Source organism: Macrotis lagotis, chromosome 3 (genome assembly GCF_037893015.1).
Source record: "Macrotis lagotis isolate mMagLag1 chromosome 3, bilby.v1.9.chrom.fasta, whole genome shotgun sequence".
Classification (NCBI taxonomy): Eukaryota; Metazoa; Chordata; class Mammalia; order Peramelemorphia; family Peramelidae; genus Macrotis; species Macrotis lagotis.
In genome coordinates, this window is record NC_133660.1 from 280,463,753 (window position 1) to 280,482,318 (window position 18,566).

The following is an 18,566-nucleotide window of genomic DNA, read 5'->3' on the forward strand; positions in this document are numbered from 1 at the left end:
ACGTAAGGAACAGCATGACGATTAGTTTGCTTGAAAGGTGGAGTGTAATGTGGTCTGGAAAGTTCACTTGGGGTTTTAAAAAAACTAACCATAGAGGTAATAGGGAGTCAATGGAGGTGCTTGAGCAAGGGAGTGACATGGTCAGAATTGTATTTTAAGAAATAGTTTCCTTGATTCTTGGTACTATGGCTGGGTCCTGGCCAACTGGCTCTCCCTTCGAAACTTGATGGGACAGCCAGTGGCCCTTCCACCCTTTAGCAGTCACTCCGACCTGCCCTTGCTTACTGTGAGTTCTGCCTTGCTGCAGGATGGGAGGAAAAGCTAGCCGCTCCTCTATGAATGCCAATGTGACGTCAAGAGCTGGAGGGAGAGCCCGCTCCCCTGCTTCCCTGGGGGGCTGCTGGCTCCTCCTGTGCCTGGGCATTCCTCTCCCAAGTGTCATCACTCCCTTCTTCTCAGGGAAGCTTGCAGCAGGTCCCCAGGCAAGGGGAAATTCAGCTCCCGGGTGACTTTGTGGGGAAGCTTCCTCCCATCCACACAGGACTCTGCTGCTTCTGGAGGGAGGAACAGAGGGGAGAGGGCCTCAGGCAGTGGAAGACACACACCCTGTGCTAACCTCTCCAAGGAAGGCTCCTTGCCATCCCTTTCCTGAGGATCCCAAATCAACTTCCCCAACTGTAAGTAAAAAGCTTTTTTGTTTTAACTTGGGGTGGGGGAGCAGCATGTCCACTGGTGAGGTTGAGTGGCTGGGGAAGGGGAGGTAATCTGGGGGTGGGGTGGGGAGGAGAGAGGTGGGGAATAACCAGAAAAAGAGCAAAGTGAGGGAAGTAAGGGAAAGAGATGAGAGCAACCCTTCCTGGGGACACACGTCTGGAGCCGGACCCTCAGCCTTGGAACCCAGCCATTCCCTAGTCTTGGGTGCGCCCCACCCTCTCAGAGGGTCTGTGAAGGGCAGGGTCTGGGTCCTGGAGGGCACCGGCTGTTAGGCAGGATTCGGCTGGCAACATTCAGTTTTCCCCACTTTTGCTTCTGAAACTTCTATCCATTCTTTGTATCCTGCTATTCCACTATTCCACTGGCTTAACTCCCTGCTTCTCTGACCACAGCCAGCTCCAACGCTTTCTCCAGTTCTTTCCTGCCTTTCTTATCTTTTTTTTCATTCCTCCTCTCCATGTTTTTATCTGTCTGTGTCTTCTCTCTCTCTCTCTCTTTCTCTCTCTCTCTCTCTCTCTCTCTCTCTCTCTCTCTCCCTTGCTCTCTCTCTGTATGTATGTATTGTGTATGTGTCTGTCTGTCGCTCCCTCTCCTTTCTCTCTGGCTCTGTCTCTCTCTGGCTCTCCTCTTTCTCTATTTCTCTCTTCTAACTGTCTCCTCTGTCTCTATGTCTGCCTCTGTCTCTCTGACTCTCTATCTCTCTGTCTCTGTGTATGTAGTATGAATGTGTGTGTTTCTTCCTGTCTGTCTCTCCCTCTCTTTTCTCTCTGGCTTTGGCTCTCTTAGATTCTTCTCTTTCTCTTTCTCTCTCCTTTCTCTGTCTGTCTCTTGTCTCTGTTTCTGTGTCTGCCTCTGTCTCTTTGACTATCTCTCTGTTTCTCTGTCTCTGTGTCTGTCTCTCTGTCTCTATTTTTCTGTCTCTGTGTGTAGTGTGTGTGTGTGTGTGTGTGTCTATCAGTCATTCTCTCTCTCTCTCTCTCTCTCTCTCTCTCCCTCTCCTGTTTCTCTAGCCCTCGTTGACTCTCCTCTTTCCCTATTTCTCTGTCCTCTCTCTGTCTGCCTCCTCTGTCTCTCTCCCACCTCCCCTCTCCAAGACCCTCCTGCCCCTCCTAGCTGTCTGGGTAGCCCCTAGAAGCTCCTTCCTTCTTGTACAGTTTCTTGGCTTTTCTTGTTCTCCCCAGCACCAAGGAAGATGCCTACTAAGTGGTCCACCTTGAATAAACCCTAGCTCCCTTGCCTTGCTTCCATGTCTCCATGCCCTCATGGGCCCTGTGAGTCTTGGCCAGGCCCATCCCCAGGCTGACTGGATGCCAAAGAGCTCCTGTGTCTCTGAAGCCATCTGAACGCCAGCTGTAGGCCAGTCTCTGGTCTCCCTCAGCCTAGCCCTCTGCCTCAGAGCCCCTCCCCCCCAGCCAGAGAAGATGCTTTTTGGAACATCACAGACTAGTAAGAATTAGGACTGGGAGGGCCAGAAAAAGTGGGTGAGCAGTTTCCTTGCTAGCAGCTACAGATCAGGAGGGAAATGTGCACTTTCCAGGGAAGGAGAAGAAAAAGAACAACGGCCTCTTGGAAGTTTCCAGGGGAGTTTTCTCACACTAGCTCTGGAGTCTAAGTATTATTATCTTCAATGTCCAGAGGAGAAAACTGAGACTCATTCTTGTCCAAGACATGGGAGATTTTGGATTTGAATCATGGGTTCACAGAGTAAGGAAGGATTCCTGGGCAGGGTGGGCAGGCTGAACCAAAGAGCTAGAAGCTTGTCACCATGATTGACATCTCTGATCTTTCCTGACTGTGTGACCTTGGATAGGTCATTCCACCATTTGTGCTTCAGTTGCCTTATTAGTAAAATAAGCATATTAAGTGTTGTCCTTGCCCCATCTGGTCAGGAGCTCCAAAGACTCCTACAATAGAGATAAATGTGCAGTACATTTCCATCTACTCATTGTCACATCTCTAGAAAAAGAAGGAGATATAACAGCCCTCCCCAGCCTTACCCTTACAGAGGAAGAAACTGAGGCTATCTGCAAATGACAGAGACTACGGTCAAATCCTGGCTCTGCCCCTTACTCTTTTTTTGGGGGGGGGAGTTGCAAGGTAATGGAGTTGAGTGACTTGACCAAGGTAATTATTAAGTGTCTAAGGTCAAATTTGAACTCAGATCCTCCTGGCTCCAGAGCTAGTGCTCCACTGTGCCATCAGGCTGCCCTTCTGCCCCTTCCTCTTTGTGTGACCCAGAGTAAATCATTTAACTTGCTCGAGTCACAGTTTCCTCATCTGCAAAGAGAAGGGGCTGGATTTGGCCTCTGAGTTCTTACTCAATTGTAGGTCTGTGACCCCAGGATTGTCAGTGGCTCATCAAACTCAAAGGACACAGGATCTGAGCTCAGGCTCCTGCTTCTGATCAGAGCAGTCAGATGCAGATCAAGCCCAATCTGGCCTTTCCTCTGTCCTCCTGCTTGCAGAGGTAGCCTTCCTTGCCCTGATAGCATCTCATGTCAGTATTTGACTCCACCTACCTCAGGATTGGCATACATGTATGCACAGTTGAGGCCTGGAGGGCTCTGACAAAGTGTTTTTTCAAAAAGAATTCCCAATTACATACAAACAGAAACTTTTTTAATATACTTTAAAAAATACAAATTTTGAGTTCCTCCCTCTTACTTCTCCCCTTCCTTGAAAAGGCAAGCAATTTGATATAAATTCTTTGTGAGCAGCCATAGAAAACATTTCCACATTAACCATCTTGCAAAAGAAAACAAAGACCAAAACAAGAATAATAAAATTTTAAAAGCATGCTTTCACATACCTTTCATTACTTTATTTTTCTTGAGGTTTCTTTTTGGGGGGATCTATGTTCTCTTTTACAACATGACTATTATGGAAATGCTTTGCATGCCTACACATTTATAACCTATATCAAATTGCTCGCCTTTGCAGTGAAGGGAGGTGGAGAGGGAGGAAGGGAGAGAATTTGGAGTACAAAGTTTTAAAGACAAACATTAAAAATTATTTCTACATGTAAGTGGAGGAAAATACCATACTAAATAAACAAGAAATGTCAACCCCCCAAAAGTGAGTTTTGATCTGCATTCTTTCTCCATCAGTTCTTTCTCTGGAGATGGCTAGCATTTTTCATCACAAGTCCTTTGGAATTGTCTTGGATCATTGTATTGTTGAGAATAGTTAAGTCATTCTGAGTTGAACATTGAACAATATTGTTACTATACAGTGTTATCCTGGATCTGCTCACTTCACTTTGCATCAGTTCATGTAAGTTTTCTCTGTTTTTTTTCTGCTCACTATTTCTTAGTATTCCATCACAAAAACATATATATCACAATTTGTTCAGCCATTCTCCAGCTGATGGCATCCCATCACAATCATATTGCTTCAGGGACTGGCCCTTGACTCCAACCTTCATATTCTCCTCTTCTCACTCAGGTACCACTGATAATTAGGTCCCTGGGGGAAGGGAATGAAGACATACACCCAAAGAGACATACTCAACAGTCTAGCAATGTTTAATGAACTCCTAGCTGCTAGGCACTGTAGGGAATAGGGAGAAGATTAACATAGGCCTTGCCTTCCCAGAGTTAAGTCTAATGGGAAAAATAACATTAGCCTACACAAAGGGACAAGGGACAACTGAGGGCAGCCTATGACAAAGTACAATGGAACAAACACAGCAAGAGTTGACCAGAAGAAGATCCCAGTCAAGGAAGGCTTCTGGAGGAAGCCATGACACAAGAATAAGCAGGATTTGGGGGAGATAGAGGAGGAAAGGCAGTTCCCATGATGGAAACAATATGAGCAAAGAGAGATGAACACGGTTAGGACTATGCCTTGCTTGTGGGACTGCTAATGAGGAAGGTGTCTTGATAAAAGTAGATAGTGTGTTGAGGAGCAGTTGGGTAGTACAGTGGATAGAGCACTGGTCTTTGAGTCAGGAGGATGGGAGTTGGAATCCAGCCTCGGACATTTGATACTTACTGTGTGACCTTAGGCAAGTCACTTCACCCCGATTGCCTCATATCCAGGGCCATCCTTGTCATCCTGATCCATATCTAGTCACTGGACCCATATGGCTCTGGAGGAGAAAGTGAAGCTGATGACTTAGCACCCCACCCCCTCACTCACATCCAATTCACATGTTTGCCTTACCACCACTGCCCTGATGCCATAGTTTTACTGGAAAATGAAGGACAAACAAAATCATCAGAGGGCATGTGAGCAGTGAGAAATAAGTTTGGAGGGCAGCTAGGTGGCACAGTGGATAGAGCACTGGCCTTGGAGTCAGGAGTACCTGAGTTCAAATCCAGCCTCAGACACTTAATAATTACCTAGCCACGTGGCCTTGGGCAAGACACTTAACCCCATTGCCTTGAAAAATCTAAAAAAAAGAAAAGAAAAAGAAAAGAAAGAGCAGTAGGTAACTCAGACATGTGCTCCTAACACACAGATACAAAATACATAACTGTCAGTATTCTCTCCCTGCTCACACATCACTTTGACTGAATATTTGCCCACCATCACTGCCTATGTTGTACCGTATTTTTCTGGGTAGATCTACTCCATAGGAGACTCAGTTTCTTGAGGCTGAGTGTTGGATTTTTTCTTTGCATCCTAACTCAGAACACACACAGGACCTGGTACTTAGCAGGAGCTAAGAAGGCTTAGCTTTTTTTTGGTGCACATCTCCACAACGTCCACTCACGATCACACCTCACCAGTTCTCTCTGCTCCTCTGATTGTAGAGCAGAGGCATGAGTTCCCAAACCTTCATTCTCCCTTCACAGAAGGGGACCCAGACTAGCCATCTCTTGATTTCCCTCTTTTGCTTCATTCTTTTGGATATCATTGGACATCTCTATCAACCTCTCCCCACTTCTCCACTCCTGCTTTCCAACTTTCTTTTCTGCATTGTCTTCTCCCTTAGATTGTAAGCTCCTTGAGGGCAGGGCTATCTTTTTATTTATATCTTCTCTATAAATTATAGTAATTGACACATAGTAGGTGCTTTATAGATGTTTCTTGTATGACTGATTGACATACCTAAGCACACTTGCCTATGTACATGCAAATGTTCACCCACCCTTTGGCATGTTCATGTGGGCCTGGAGATTCAGGAGAGGCATTCTAATACATTCTCTTCACTTGTACTCACATTCATACACATAGAGATGATATCATCTTGGCAGGACATTCTAGGGTTTTAGATGGAAAAGAATAGAATTAGGTAAGGAAGGAGATAAACCTCCACAATGAAGTGGGGGAGTAGAAAACTATAGGTACAGGAGCAGATCTTAGCTCTGAAAGGGGTGAGAAGGGCCAATCAGCTGACATCAGATAGCCAGTGAGCTGGGACATAAATTCTGATCTCCTGACCCCAAATTCTTAACTCTCTCTTGAGCAGTAGAAGGTAAAGAAAATGAGAGAACAGGGGAGGGAAGAAAAGGAGGAAGCAAAAGCAGAGAGGGCAATGGGAAGAGGAACAGAGAGCAGGGTGCCTTTCCTGCCTGCCCAGTCCCTCTCCACCCTCCACCATGACTCTGAGATCTGGGAGGCAATGAGGATGAGCAGAGAGAGGAGCCAAGAGGAAGAGGAAATGGGAGAAAGCTGGAGAGAAGGCTCCAGAAGGGAGTGTGGGGGGCTGAGGTCATGGAAGATGTGATGTGGCATCTCTCATGGAAACAGAATGAGCTGGAGACAGGAGGAGACTTCTGGAGAGGAGAAACTTGTAGCCAGGGTGGGCCCAGCTGCTGCTGTCTCAGCAGGAGCTGAGTGTGGATGGATGGATGAGGGCAAAGAATCCTGAACTCAGTGACTGATTCTGACTCAAAACTGTGTGACCTTGGGCAAGTCTCTTTCCTTCTCTGGGATTCAGCTACTTGATCTGACAAATGAGAGGTTGAACTTGCTGTTTTCCAGCTCTAATGCGCTATAGTTCCATTGAGCACAATGAATTAGGCAGGCAACAAACATTGACCAGGTGCCTCTTATTCACTGTGCTAAGCACTAAGAATACAAAGGAAGGACACAGACAGTCACTGCCCTCAAGGAATTCCGAGTCCAGCTAGGAGACAAGATGACAACAACTTATACAAAAGCTCCAGAAAAGGTCAAGCGGAAGGTAACCCCAGGAAGGAATCAATAAACAATGTCCAGAAACTCCAAAAGTCTCTTGAAAAGGGTGGGATTTGAGATGAGTTTTCAATGAAACCAGGAAGGAGAAGAAGGAGAGAGGACATTCCTGGTATAAAGAATGGCCAGGGCAAAGACATGGAGTGAAGAGATGGAATATTTCAATTGTGAAAGATCAAATAGGCCAATGTCATTGGATTGGAATATATGGAAAGGAGATTGGAAAGATAGGAAGGAGCAGATTATAAGGGGCTAGAAATACCCAATGTGGCTTACATTTGATCCTGGAAGGACAAGGAACCATGAAGAGATGACATATTCATATCTGGACTTTAGGAAAGTCAGTTTGATAGCTGAATGGAGGGAAGAGACCTGTGACCAAGAGATGACCCAGCAGGCTACCAGAAGTCAGGAAGGAGAAGACAAATCAAGAGAGAATTTGTATGAGGAGAAAAGTGCATAGGAGAGATGTTAGGAAGTTTATATGACAAGATTTGGCCATGGCTCAGATGGTGAGGGCAAGGCAGCCAAACCCAGAGATGGCTGTCAATAGCTGAGCACTTGAAATCTAGGGAAGAGTGTATTTGCTCTTTCTAGTTTCACCCAAAGGCCATGTGCCCTCTTCTCCAGGAAGTCTTTCTTGATTCCCCTGGCTGTTGGTGTTCTCTGTTCCCCCTAAATAATCTGCCTTTACCTATATTCATATGTTATAACCCTATCCCAAGACTATGAAAATCCCTTTGTGACTGGAGGTGGTCATTTTTTTTTCTTTTCCACTCTAGTGTCTTGCTGAAGTTGATTTAATAACATTATTGGATGGGTTGTGTTGTTTTGGACTGATGGCAGTGGTTGGAGGACACTCCAGTTGCTTCAAATTCTAACTCCAATTGAGATAAGGCTGTTTCTTCCTGTGATTACAGGTTGCCAGAGGTCAGCTGTGAAGAGTCTTCCCACAACCAGCCAACCCACTCCCCAGAGATGGCCTGGAATTGCTCGTGGGAGATCCATGCCCAGAACAGAAATAAGGCAAGTGCTGGGAAGGTAGTATGGGCCAGGAAGGGCACCTGCCCTGAACAGTCCCAGGTTGGCAGGTAGGGCTAGAAATTCTCCTTGTCTCCATGCTCAGCTTGACTGTCATGGATGACATGATCTGCCAGTTTTCAGGCCCTTGGATGCTTTAACCCTGGTATTGTCATGGACTTACCAGGAAGGAGGCAATATGGTACAATGGAAAAACTCTCCCAGTCCTGAAGTGAGGGGACATGGGTTCAGATCCAAATGGTTCTAACACCTACTACCTGGGTGATGTAGGTCAAGTCATTCCACTTCCATGGACCTCACTTCCTCCACTGTAAAATGATAATCCAAGAATCTGAGTTGACAGCTCATCTCCAATGCTTACTATATCTGAGTCCTTGGCCAAGTCATTAGACCCTAGGTCTCAGTTTCCTCTCCTACAAAATGAAGGGCTTGAATAGATCCCCTCTGAAGCCCCTTCCACTCTAACTCAAGCTCGGATCCACTGACAGCTCCTCTCTCAGAACCATATTCCTAGTCTCTAAGGTAGATCCCTTAGAGCCCCAACAGTCAATGAAGGTGTATGGGGGGGGGCTATCATTTTAGCCCCATCACTTAAGGCGCTCACAGATGCCACATGTCCAACTCAATTGGCAGTCACTAGGAATAAGACTTCTACTTCTCTGCTAAGCAGGACCTCATATCCTACCTAGAATTACTTCCCCATGCCACATTCTCCATTCCAGCTATTTCAAACCTTACATCAATGCATTAACAAATCCAAACCCCAACTATTTCAGCACCTGGGATACTGTGAGTCTGTCATAGTCTTATCAAACTCAGTTGACAGCCTGGAACTTTCATTTGGGCCATGACAGCTCACAAAGACCCTTAATAGCATATTCATTTAGATACCAATATTTTGAACTGCAAACAAACCAATTATTCCAATCCCCTTATTTTCAGATGAGCAAACAGAACTCCAAAGGCAGGAAGTCACTTAGGATCGTACAATTAGGGTTAGAACCAGGATAAGTAGCAGAATCAGTGACCCAAGTGACCACAACTGAAAATAATGCAACAACAGTAGAGTAAACTGGGAAGTCACCACCTCTCTGCCCAAAGGAAACAGGCAGGAGGAAGGCATCTCCTTATCAATTCATTAGGATTCCAAAATTAGACTGCCTTTAGCATGGTTCCCATTTCCATGATTGGGGAAATCACTATGGAAGTCATTCTTTCTTCACTTTATGATTCAGGTCTTCCCATATTTCTTTGAATTTCTCATATTTGTGGTACATAGACATACACATATGTGTCCAATATATAAAAATACATACATACAAATGTGCATTGTGTATGTATGCAGATTGCTGTTGTTCCTGAGATAGACCTTAATTTAGAAAGGCCAAGGCTATCCACTGTATCCTTGGTCATCTCCAGTTGGCCCATCAATTCACATGTAAATCAAGACATTAGCCATGGTGTCATTGATTCTCTTCCAGAAGGATGAATAAGCACAACAATGTATTTAGACATGTGTGTGTGAGTATGGACGTGCTTTGTTCAATCATTTCAGTCATGTCTGACTCTTCATGACCCCATTTGCAGTTTTCTTGGCAAAAATACTGAAGTGGTTTCTATTTCCTTCTCCAGCTCATTTTACAGATGAGGAAACTGTGGCAAGTAGGCTGGGTTTGGGGATACTAGGCTGACCCCATCTATCACAGACCCTCAAAAGATGATGATTTGAAAGAATTTTAAAGCCAGTATATGAATGGTCAATGTGAAAGTCCCTTCCAGGGACTCTTTGACTCTCTCTCTCTCTCTCTCTCTCTCTCTCTCTCTCATTCTCTCTCACTCTGTCTGTCTCTCACACACTCACAAAGAGACAGAGAGAGAAAGACAAAGAGACAGACAGAGCAGAGAGAGAGAGAGAGAGAGTTCCTAAGGAAGGAACTCCTATAGACTCCTATAGTCCTGACTTTCACTCTTTAGGTTGTATGAGCTGGGCTAACATGTTCATCTTTAGGCTCCAGTTGCAGAAAGGGAAGATTTATAACCCTAGAGGGAGGTCTTCCCAGGACATGCCCTATAAGCTTACATCAATGCATTAACAAGTCCAAATCCCAATATTTTCAAGTTCTGGGCACTGTCTCAGGTCCTGGAGATTTAAAAATTCCAAATGAAGACAGTCCCTGGCCTCCAGTAACTTACTGTGGGGAGAGGGGAAGAGCTACAACATATAGATTGATGGGTAAATACAGTTAAATCTGAGGAAGGGAGTAGGGGATGGGGGTTGAGTTCTGCCAACTGGAAGGAAAGGGATGGAAGGAAGGCCTCCAGAGAAGTCAGATCCTGAGAGGCAGAGATGAGAAGGAAGGGCTTTCCAGGCATGGTGTGAGATGGGATGTTAAGTATGGAGAACAGGCAGTGTTCGCTTTGGTTATAATATTTAAGGGTGTAGTGCAGAGTAGTAGGAAATGATGGGAAGCCAGTTCAAATTCAACCTCAGACACTTAATAATTGCCTAGCTGTGTGACCTTGGGCAAGCCACTTAACCCCATTTCCTTAAATAAATAAATAGATAGATAGATAGATAGATAGATAGATAGATTTTAAAAGGAAACAATGGCAGACACCTCAAAAATTTCTTTAGAAAAAAAAAGAAACTACTATTTTACATGCCCAAGATTAAATGAAGCTGGATTCTCAGGGGAACAAACTTCAATCCTTCAAATCAGGAAGGATAAGCACAAGGTGCTTTACACGCCAGGAGCTATCCCTCTGAAACCATCAGTGTCCAGCTCTTTGGATCAGCAGATTTCTTCTCCCTCTCCTGCCTCTGAACAGAGGAGCCACATCTATGCATCCTCCATCATCATCATCATCATCATCATCATCATCATCATCATCATCATCATCATCACTGACAGGAGTTTCAAAGTTTGCCACTTGCTTAATGGCCTCCAGTTAGTTCATTTGAATCTCATACCAACCCTGTGAGATAGATGCTGTTCTACCTCCATTTGACAAATGAGGAAGAAATTAAGCCATCTTCTCACCGTCCCACAGTTAGCAATTGCTGGAGGCAGACCTTTGGCCCAAGTTTTCCTGATAGACAATAAAAGAGACCCCCCCACACACACACACATACACATAGTAGAATATTTGCCTTTCATTCTTATCCTAGCTCATGTGTTGACTATGCCTCAATTTACCCTCCTCACCAATCCCTCTGGCCTTCTCTCAGGCCCACCTGCTGCTGCCCCCAAACTCAGTTCTCTCTCTTCTTCATACATAATTCCAGTCAAAACAAAGTGGAGCAGTGTTTTCTGAGCCTCTCCTGTGTTGGCAGCACCCAACCAGGTGCTGTGAGGATAGAGACAATGACACAAATTTAGGTTCAACATAAAGAAACTTCTTCCCAATGAGATCTGTCCCAAAGTCAAATAGGCTGCCCGACCACTTGCTGAAATCATTCCACTGGAATGTGTCTGCAATTTAGAGATTCCTTCTCTACCTCAGAATTTTTCCTTTGTTCTCCCTAACTGCAGACAGCTCCAGGTGTCGTAAGCCAACAGTTGAGGTAGGCTAATGGCCAGATGTAAACTAATGTCCATCTCCTTGTCTGCCCACAGGTTTGCCAAGTGGCAAATGAAGCCCCAGAACTCTACAGCCGTGGTTTCTTGACAATGATGCAGATCGAGGCCTTCCCCCCACCTGTGATCATGAGTTACATTTTTCTGCTCATCTGCCTGTGTGGGCTGGTGGGGAATGGAGTGGTGCTCTGGTTTTTTGGCTTCTCCATTAAGAGGAACCCCTTCTCTATTTACTTCCTCCACTTGGCCGTGGCTGACATCGGCTACCTCTTCTGCAAGGCCGTGCTGTCCATCCTGCAGGCCGGAGCCTTTCCTGGTGCCTTTCCCACCTATATCCGCTTTGTGTCGAGGATCTTGGGTCTGGCGGCCTTCCTCACCAGCGTGAGCCTTCTACCAGCCGTGAGCATGGAGCGCTGCCTATCCCTCCTCTTCCCGACATGGTACTGCTATCGCCGGCCCAAGCACATGTCTGCCCTGGTGTGTTCCCTGCTCTGGGCCCTGGCCTTCCTGCTCACCACCATCCACACCTACTTTTGTGTGTACATCACCCCCAGGCCCTTGTGGGGAGACTGTACCCACATGGACATCTTCTTGGGCATCCTGCTCTTCTTCATCCTGACCCCGCTGATGGTCCTGTTCTGTCTGGTCCTCCTGCTGAAGGTGGAGTGCAGGGCCACCCGCCGCCACCAGTCATCCAAACTCAACAACGTCATCCTGGCCCTAGTGTCTGTCTTCCTCGTCTCTTCTATCTACTTAAGTATCGACTGGTTCCTCTTCTGGATCTTTGAGATCCCGGCGCCCTTTCCTGAGTATGTCACTGACATGTTCATCTGTGTGAACAGCAGTGCCAAGCCTGTTGTCTACTTCCTGGTGGGGAGGGACAAGAAGCAGAGGTTCTGGGAGCCCCTCCGAGTGGTTTTCCAAAGAGCCCTGAGAGATGGAGCAGAGCTGAAGGAGAGTGGGGACACCCCCAACACAGTTACCATGGAGATGCAGCCTGCTGTAGCCACCTCCTGAGAAGTCGGGGATGGGGGAAGCCCCCCCACCAAGCAGGAGAGCTGTTTCTGGGCCTTGTAGCTGCTGTATATGTCCCCCAACATCTTTGCCACACTGTGTTTGCACCCTTCCTCTCCTCCCTGTGACTGGAGGTTCTGGGATCTGCATTCATTCATTCATTCATTTATCCTAAAACACATATGCAGCACCTATGAACTACTAGGCTTCTATGCTCCCAGCTGGGGTACAAAGACAAAAACCATTGTCCCTGTCTTCCAGGAGTTTACATTCCACTCTTCCAGGGACTAATGAAAGGCAGCTCTCCAGAAGACCCATGAGGCATCTTGGGTTATTCTTGTCTCATCCAATGGGTGTCTGTCTCCTCAAATAACTGATTCAAGCTATCCTCAGGTCTCAGATAAGCTCTCCCCTCCTGCCAAGCGGGGCTCAGCCCTTGACAACATTGTGAAGTTGAGAAGCTTGTCTTCAGGCAGCCCTCACCCCTTGCCTTCTGGTGTCCTCCCTAAACATGGCACTGCCTACCCTTCACTCACCCCCAGAACCCTACTGGTCTGGCTTTGGTCTGTGCTCCTTGGTCCTTCCCTTCCATGGTCCAGAGTAGCCTTAAATGACCCTGGCTGATCTGATCTCATTTGTAACCATGACCTTCAGGAGACAGCGGCAGGTAAAATGTATTTCAACCTGAGTCTTCCAGAGACAGTGGCCCCACCTTTCTGGTCTAGCCCCTTGGTAGCTAGAATTGTGGAAATTTCCAACTGTGAATGGCAGATGGGGGATGCAGAGCCTTTCTCTAACCTTCAGTCACATCTTCCTCTGTTCTGTCCAGTAAGACTTGGCTACGACCTCTGACAAGCCCTAGCCTAGTAGCTGGAGAAATAAACTGTCATTGATTTAGAGGAGAACATTGAGAACCTGCTCATAGTTCAATCTGTCATTCTTCCTAAGTCCCTCCTGTGTCTATTTGCATGGCAAATCCCAGATCTGGCCATGCCTTAACCCAAAGAAGGGATTTTTTCATGAAAGGACACTTATGAAGATGAGATTTGGGGTGAGGGAGGTCTTTTAGCCTCTTTTGTATCACCACCCCCCAAGGAGTTCCCCTTCTAGAGATCACAAGAGACCAAAGAGCATAAGGGGCCTTAGAAGTCAATGGCTCCAACTCCACTCCATAGGTTCTGCCACCAAGAAGGGAAGCCTCCATGAATAGCCCCTGCCTGCTCCAGGAAACTGCCAACAAGGGTAACTTCACACTAGTTTAAACATGCTTCATGTACCAGTCAGGCCAGGCCTCCTAGCCTGAAGCCTGTACTGGGGACACATGACTCTACTTTCTCCTCTTTCCAACAGGACAAGCCAACGTTTCCATTTTTGCCCATGAGAGTCATGACCAAGCCCACAGTTGAAAGCCTGTTTCTGAATGTTTTCAAGGAAGCCCTGTCCTAGGCAGTTCTTTCTCCTAGAGAAAGTTCTCTACAATTTCAGTTCTCTGCAATTTCAGTTGTCTGCAATCAGAGAAGGCAGGTGTAAGAATTCTCAACTTTTCCCATTGCCCACTTATTTTTTTTTTAAGTTTTATTGATTTTTTTTTACTATGTTCTCAATTTCAAAAAAATGTTCCATATGTCCCACATTCTTTTTTGAAATAAATTATGGTTAAGCCAATCAACCAATCCACTGGGGCTATGGGGAGAGTGGGCTCACTCTTAGCTTAATCCTTAGCCACATTCATATCCAAATGTGGTCTTGCTGCTGGGGGGGCAGGGTCTCTTCTTGGTTACTGCTAGGCTGGATTTCCTCTGGATGCCAAACTCACCATGGACTCCAACCTCATGTTCCTCTCTCTCTCTTGACTTTTCTGACTTTTCACAAGATTGGAGCCTCCAGATGAATCTCCTTTACCTGCAAAGCCATGAGGACACATGCTGGCCTCTCACTTGGGAAGGCCCAAGGCCTATTCCCCTACACCACTGACCCTCACAGATGCCATTGGTGAAACCAAAAGCAGAGCAGATGAACAGAAGGAAGATGCCTCCATTCAGTGAAGCACAAACCACAGCCTCAATTAACTAGAACATTTTTCAGAATCTCTGCACATAATCCCCCACCCTCCCCAAGGCATCTTCAATTCATATCATCATAATTGTCCCCGAAACTGTCTCCACCTCGACTTTTCCCTTCACCAGAACCTGTTACATATAAAATAATATATATATATATATAATTATATATATATATATAAATATTATATATATATAAAATTATATATATATAAAATTATATATATAGGCAGACAATGTAATTTCTTTTGGTTTTTCTTTTTTTTAAAAAACATATTTCATTTATTTCATTAAATAATTTTCAATTACATGTAAAAAATTTTCACTTTCATTTTTTTAACATTTTGAATTTCAAATGTCCTGTTCACCTTTTGATACTGAATATAGCTGCTATTGTTCAGTCATGTCCACCTCTTTGTAACCCCATTGGAGTTTTCTCAGTAAAGAACCTGGAGTAGTTTACCACTTCCTCCTTCTGTTCATTTTATAGAGGAGGAAACTGAGCAAACAGGATGAAATGACTTGAGACTATATTGGAACTCAGGAAAAGAAGTCTTTCTGACTCCAGGCCCAGGCCTCCATCCTCTGTGGCACCACCTAGTTACCCCATGTAAAGTCATCAAAACATATTTCCATATTAGTCACTTTGAAAAAAAACCCACAGATTTTTTTTAAAAAGCCAGAAAAATAAAGTCTTAACAAGTTTGCTTTCATCTGCATTCAGACTCCATCAGTTCTCCATCCGTTCACTTTTTCCATCCTGAGTTCATTGGAATTGTTGTGGATAGTCTTGCTCAGAGTAGCCAAGTCTTAAACGGCTGATCATCATTATACTGTTGTTATTTCTGTTCTCACTTCACTGTGCTTCAGTACATAAAGGTCTTGCCATTTTTTTCTGAAACTATCCCCCTTGTCATTTCTTTTAATGCAATAATACTCCATCACCACAACTTGTTCAACCATTCCCCCATTGATGAGCAACTCTCCAATTTCCAGTTCTTTACCACTACAAAAAGAGCTGTTATAAATGTTTTGGTACAAATAGATCCTTTTCCTTTTTTTCTTTGATCTCTTTGAGATATACACCTAGTAGAGGTATGGCTTGGCCAAAGAGTGTGCAATATGACAGTCTTTTGGGGGTAGTTCTGAATTGTTTTCCAGACTGGTTGCTTTAGTTCACAACTCCACCAAAAATGTATTTTCACATACCCTGTAACATTTGTCATTTTCCTTTTCTGTCATGTTAGTCAATCTGATAAGCATGAGGTGGTACCTTAAAGTTGTTTTAATTTGTATTTACCTACTATTGATTCAAAGTATTTTTTCATGGGACTTGATAACTGTAATTTCTTCTTCTGAAAATTGCCTGGTCTTATCGGTTGGTCATCTATCAACTGGGGAATGACTATTATTTTGATAAATGTAGTTGGCAAGTAGTTTTTTTTTTAGGTTTTTGCAAGGCCATGGGGTTAAGTGGCTTGCCCAAGGACACACATCTAGGTCATTATTAAGTGTCTGAAGCCGGATTTGAGCTCAGGTACTCCTGACTCCAGGGCCAGTGCTCTAGCCACTGAACCACCTAGCCACCCCAGGCAATGTACCTCTAAGGATAAAAGACACTAACATTCCAAGGGGGAACTGGGAATGATTTCAAATAGGAGATGAGCACCAGGACTCTGCTTTGAAAATGTTCAAAGTTATAAAGTGATGGAGGTGAGGAGGGTGAACAAGCCCGGAACAGAGTTCACAGAGGGGAGCAATGTGAAATCAGGCTGGAAAGGAGGGGAGATCCAAGCTGTAGAAATGACCCTTGGGCCATACCAAGGGGAACACTTAGCCAGAATTTAAGGAGATAGACCTATGGATGAAAATAGTAATAGTAGGGGGCAGCTAGGTGGTGCAATGGATAGAGCACTGGCCCTGGAGTCAGGAGTACCTGGGTTCAAATCCGGCCTCAGACACTTAATAATGACCTAGCTGTGTGGCCTTAGGCAAGCCACTTAACCCCATTGCCTTGCAAAAACCTAAAAAAAAGAATAGTAATAGTAGCTTACATTTCTTTGACATGTTAATGCCTAAGAGGCAACTCTCCATACCTCCTCCCCACAAAGTCCTGGCTAACAGTTATTGCAAGCATTATTTTCTCTATTTTTCAGGCAAGGAAACAGAGAATCAGAGAGGGTGAGTGACTTATCTCCGGGTTCGAAGCCAGTTCTCCTGACTCCTCCTAGTTCCCTCTTACCTTTATGTAAGGGACACTGTCATCAGTAAGTGATTCCATTCCACAGTCAGGTCCCTAGCAGAGAACTACCATTCAAATACTGTTCCACACTAATTTTCCCAGGCTCTTTATTGAGAAGAATGATTTAGTCTTTCTCTGCCAGCTCAATCCGTAATTTAATCGGCCTCCTTCCTCCTTCATCTTTCCCTTAGGCTGCTTTAATTACATACTTTTACTTTTATCAAGTTGAACTAGATTAGTAAATTCATGTGATTTATCCATCAGGTGTGGTATGGACTGCACCTCCCCAAAGAGCTCCATTCAGTTTGGCCCATCTGTTTCTTCCAGAACACACTTCGGCCTCCCCAGTCAAAGTCTGGTTCATGAGGACACAGGAGTCAGCTGTGGTTGTTGACTCCCAGTCATGGCAAAAGATCTGAGGAGACAAGAATCTATACTCCCCACAATGGTTTTCTCTTCTGCTCCTGTTAGGGGCCTTCTTCTGCTTCCTTCCCTACTAGAGGCATCCAGTCTTTTACGGGGCTTGTCTCAGGATCATTTGTCATCAGCTCAAGCACCAATCTATCCTTGAATCCCCACCTTCCTCGTTAAATTTTTTGTCTTGGTATATTCAGGTACTTGTGTGGTCAGCAAGATCCTGCAACTTGGTGAGGAAGAATAGAGCATCTGAAGAATCCTCATTGTCATTTCTTTCCTTCTTTTCATCTTCAAAATTTCACACTAATGCCATGTTTGCCAGCCATCTCTACTCTCCCTCAAGACATTAGACATCTCAGAAAGCAAACTGAGCAAATAAGGCTACATTCTCCCATCGATCTACTGGCAAAGGAGATGATATGCCCTGTTACACATACATGAATAAATACGACCAACCAAAGTCACTTAGATTTTGTCCTCCAAATGTCATAGACAAGCTCACAGCCCTGGCTGCATGCCCACCCCTACCCAACCTTCAGAGTAGACTTCAAGGCAATCAGGTTTCTTTGGAGAATTTGCAAGATGTTCTTCAAATAAGCACAAAATTCTGGCAGAAATTGGGTTTAGACCAACAGGATTACAATTAAATGACTGAACAATATAAAAAACCCGTGTGTGTGTGTGTGTGTGTGTGTGTGTGTGTGTGTGTGTGTGTAATCAATGAAAGGTCATCTTGGAGCCAAGACATCAGCAGTAGGGTAGGGGAAGGACCAAGAAAAGAAAGGCTTCCTGGAGAAGGTAGGCTTTGAAATGAAAGCAGCCTGGGACACTAGGAGGTGGAGGTGAGGAAGAACCTTCCAGATCTAGAGGACAGCCAAGTTGGAAGATGGTGTATTGAATATGAGAAACAGCAAATAGAGCTGAGATGAGTGGAGGGTCCAACAGAGGGAGGGCAGCAAAATAAAAGACTGAAATGAAAGAAACCCAGGACAGTCCTAAGATATGGAAAACCAGGGAGGAGACAGATTCTGGGAGAGGGAGGTCAGCCAAATTTTGTATTCAAATTGTTGTTGTAGTTTGACCTTCATTTTCAAAGAAGGTAGAAGTGAGAGGGAAGACCATCTCCTACCAGGGCATAATCAGAACAAAGAGATGCAGGTGAGAATTGGAGTGAGCCAGGAGCAAACAACCTGGCTGGATCATGGGACGTCTGAAGTGTAGTGTAAGAAGACTTCAAAGGTAGAGAGGGTTAGGGTTATGAATGCTCTAAGAACCATTTGTCTCTGGAACCCATAGGGAGACATTGGAGTAGGGTGGAGGGATGTGTTGACATGGTCAGGCCTGGGCTTCGCACAT

The 18,566-nt window shown here is 45.0% G+C and overlaps 1 protein-coding gene across 1 annotated transcript; it reads left to right on the forward strand.

Annotated features, from left to right (window-relative positions):
• The first annotated feature begins 255 nt into the window (after window positions 1-255).
• On the forward strand, window positions 256-16,022 carry MRGPRF (MAS related GPR family member F). Its single transcript, XM_074230881.1, has 3 exons — window positions 256-677; window positions 7,779-7,884; window positions 11,517-16,022. The coding sequence occupies exons 2-3, from the start codon at window positions 7,837-7,839 to the stop codon at window positions 12,492-12,494; spliced, it is 1,026 nt and encodes a 341-aa protein (XP_074086982.1). The 5' UTR covers window positions 256-677; window positions 7,779-7,836; the 3' UTR covers window positions 12,495-16,022.
• Window positions 16,023-18,566: the final 2,544 nt, after the last annotated feature.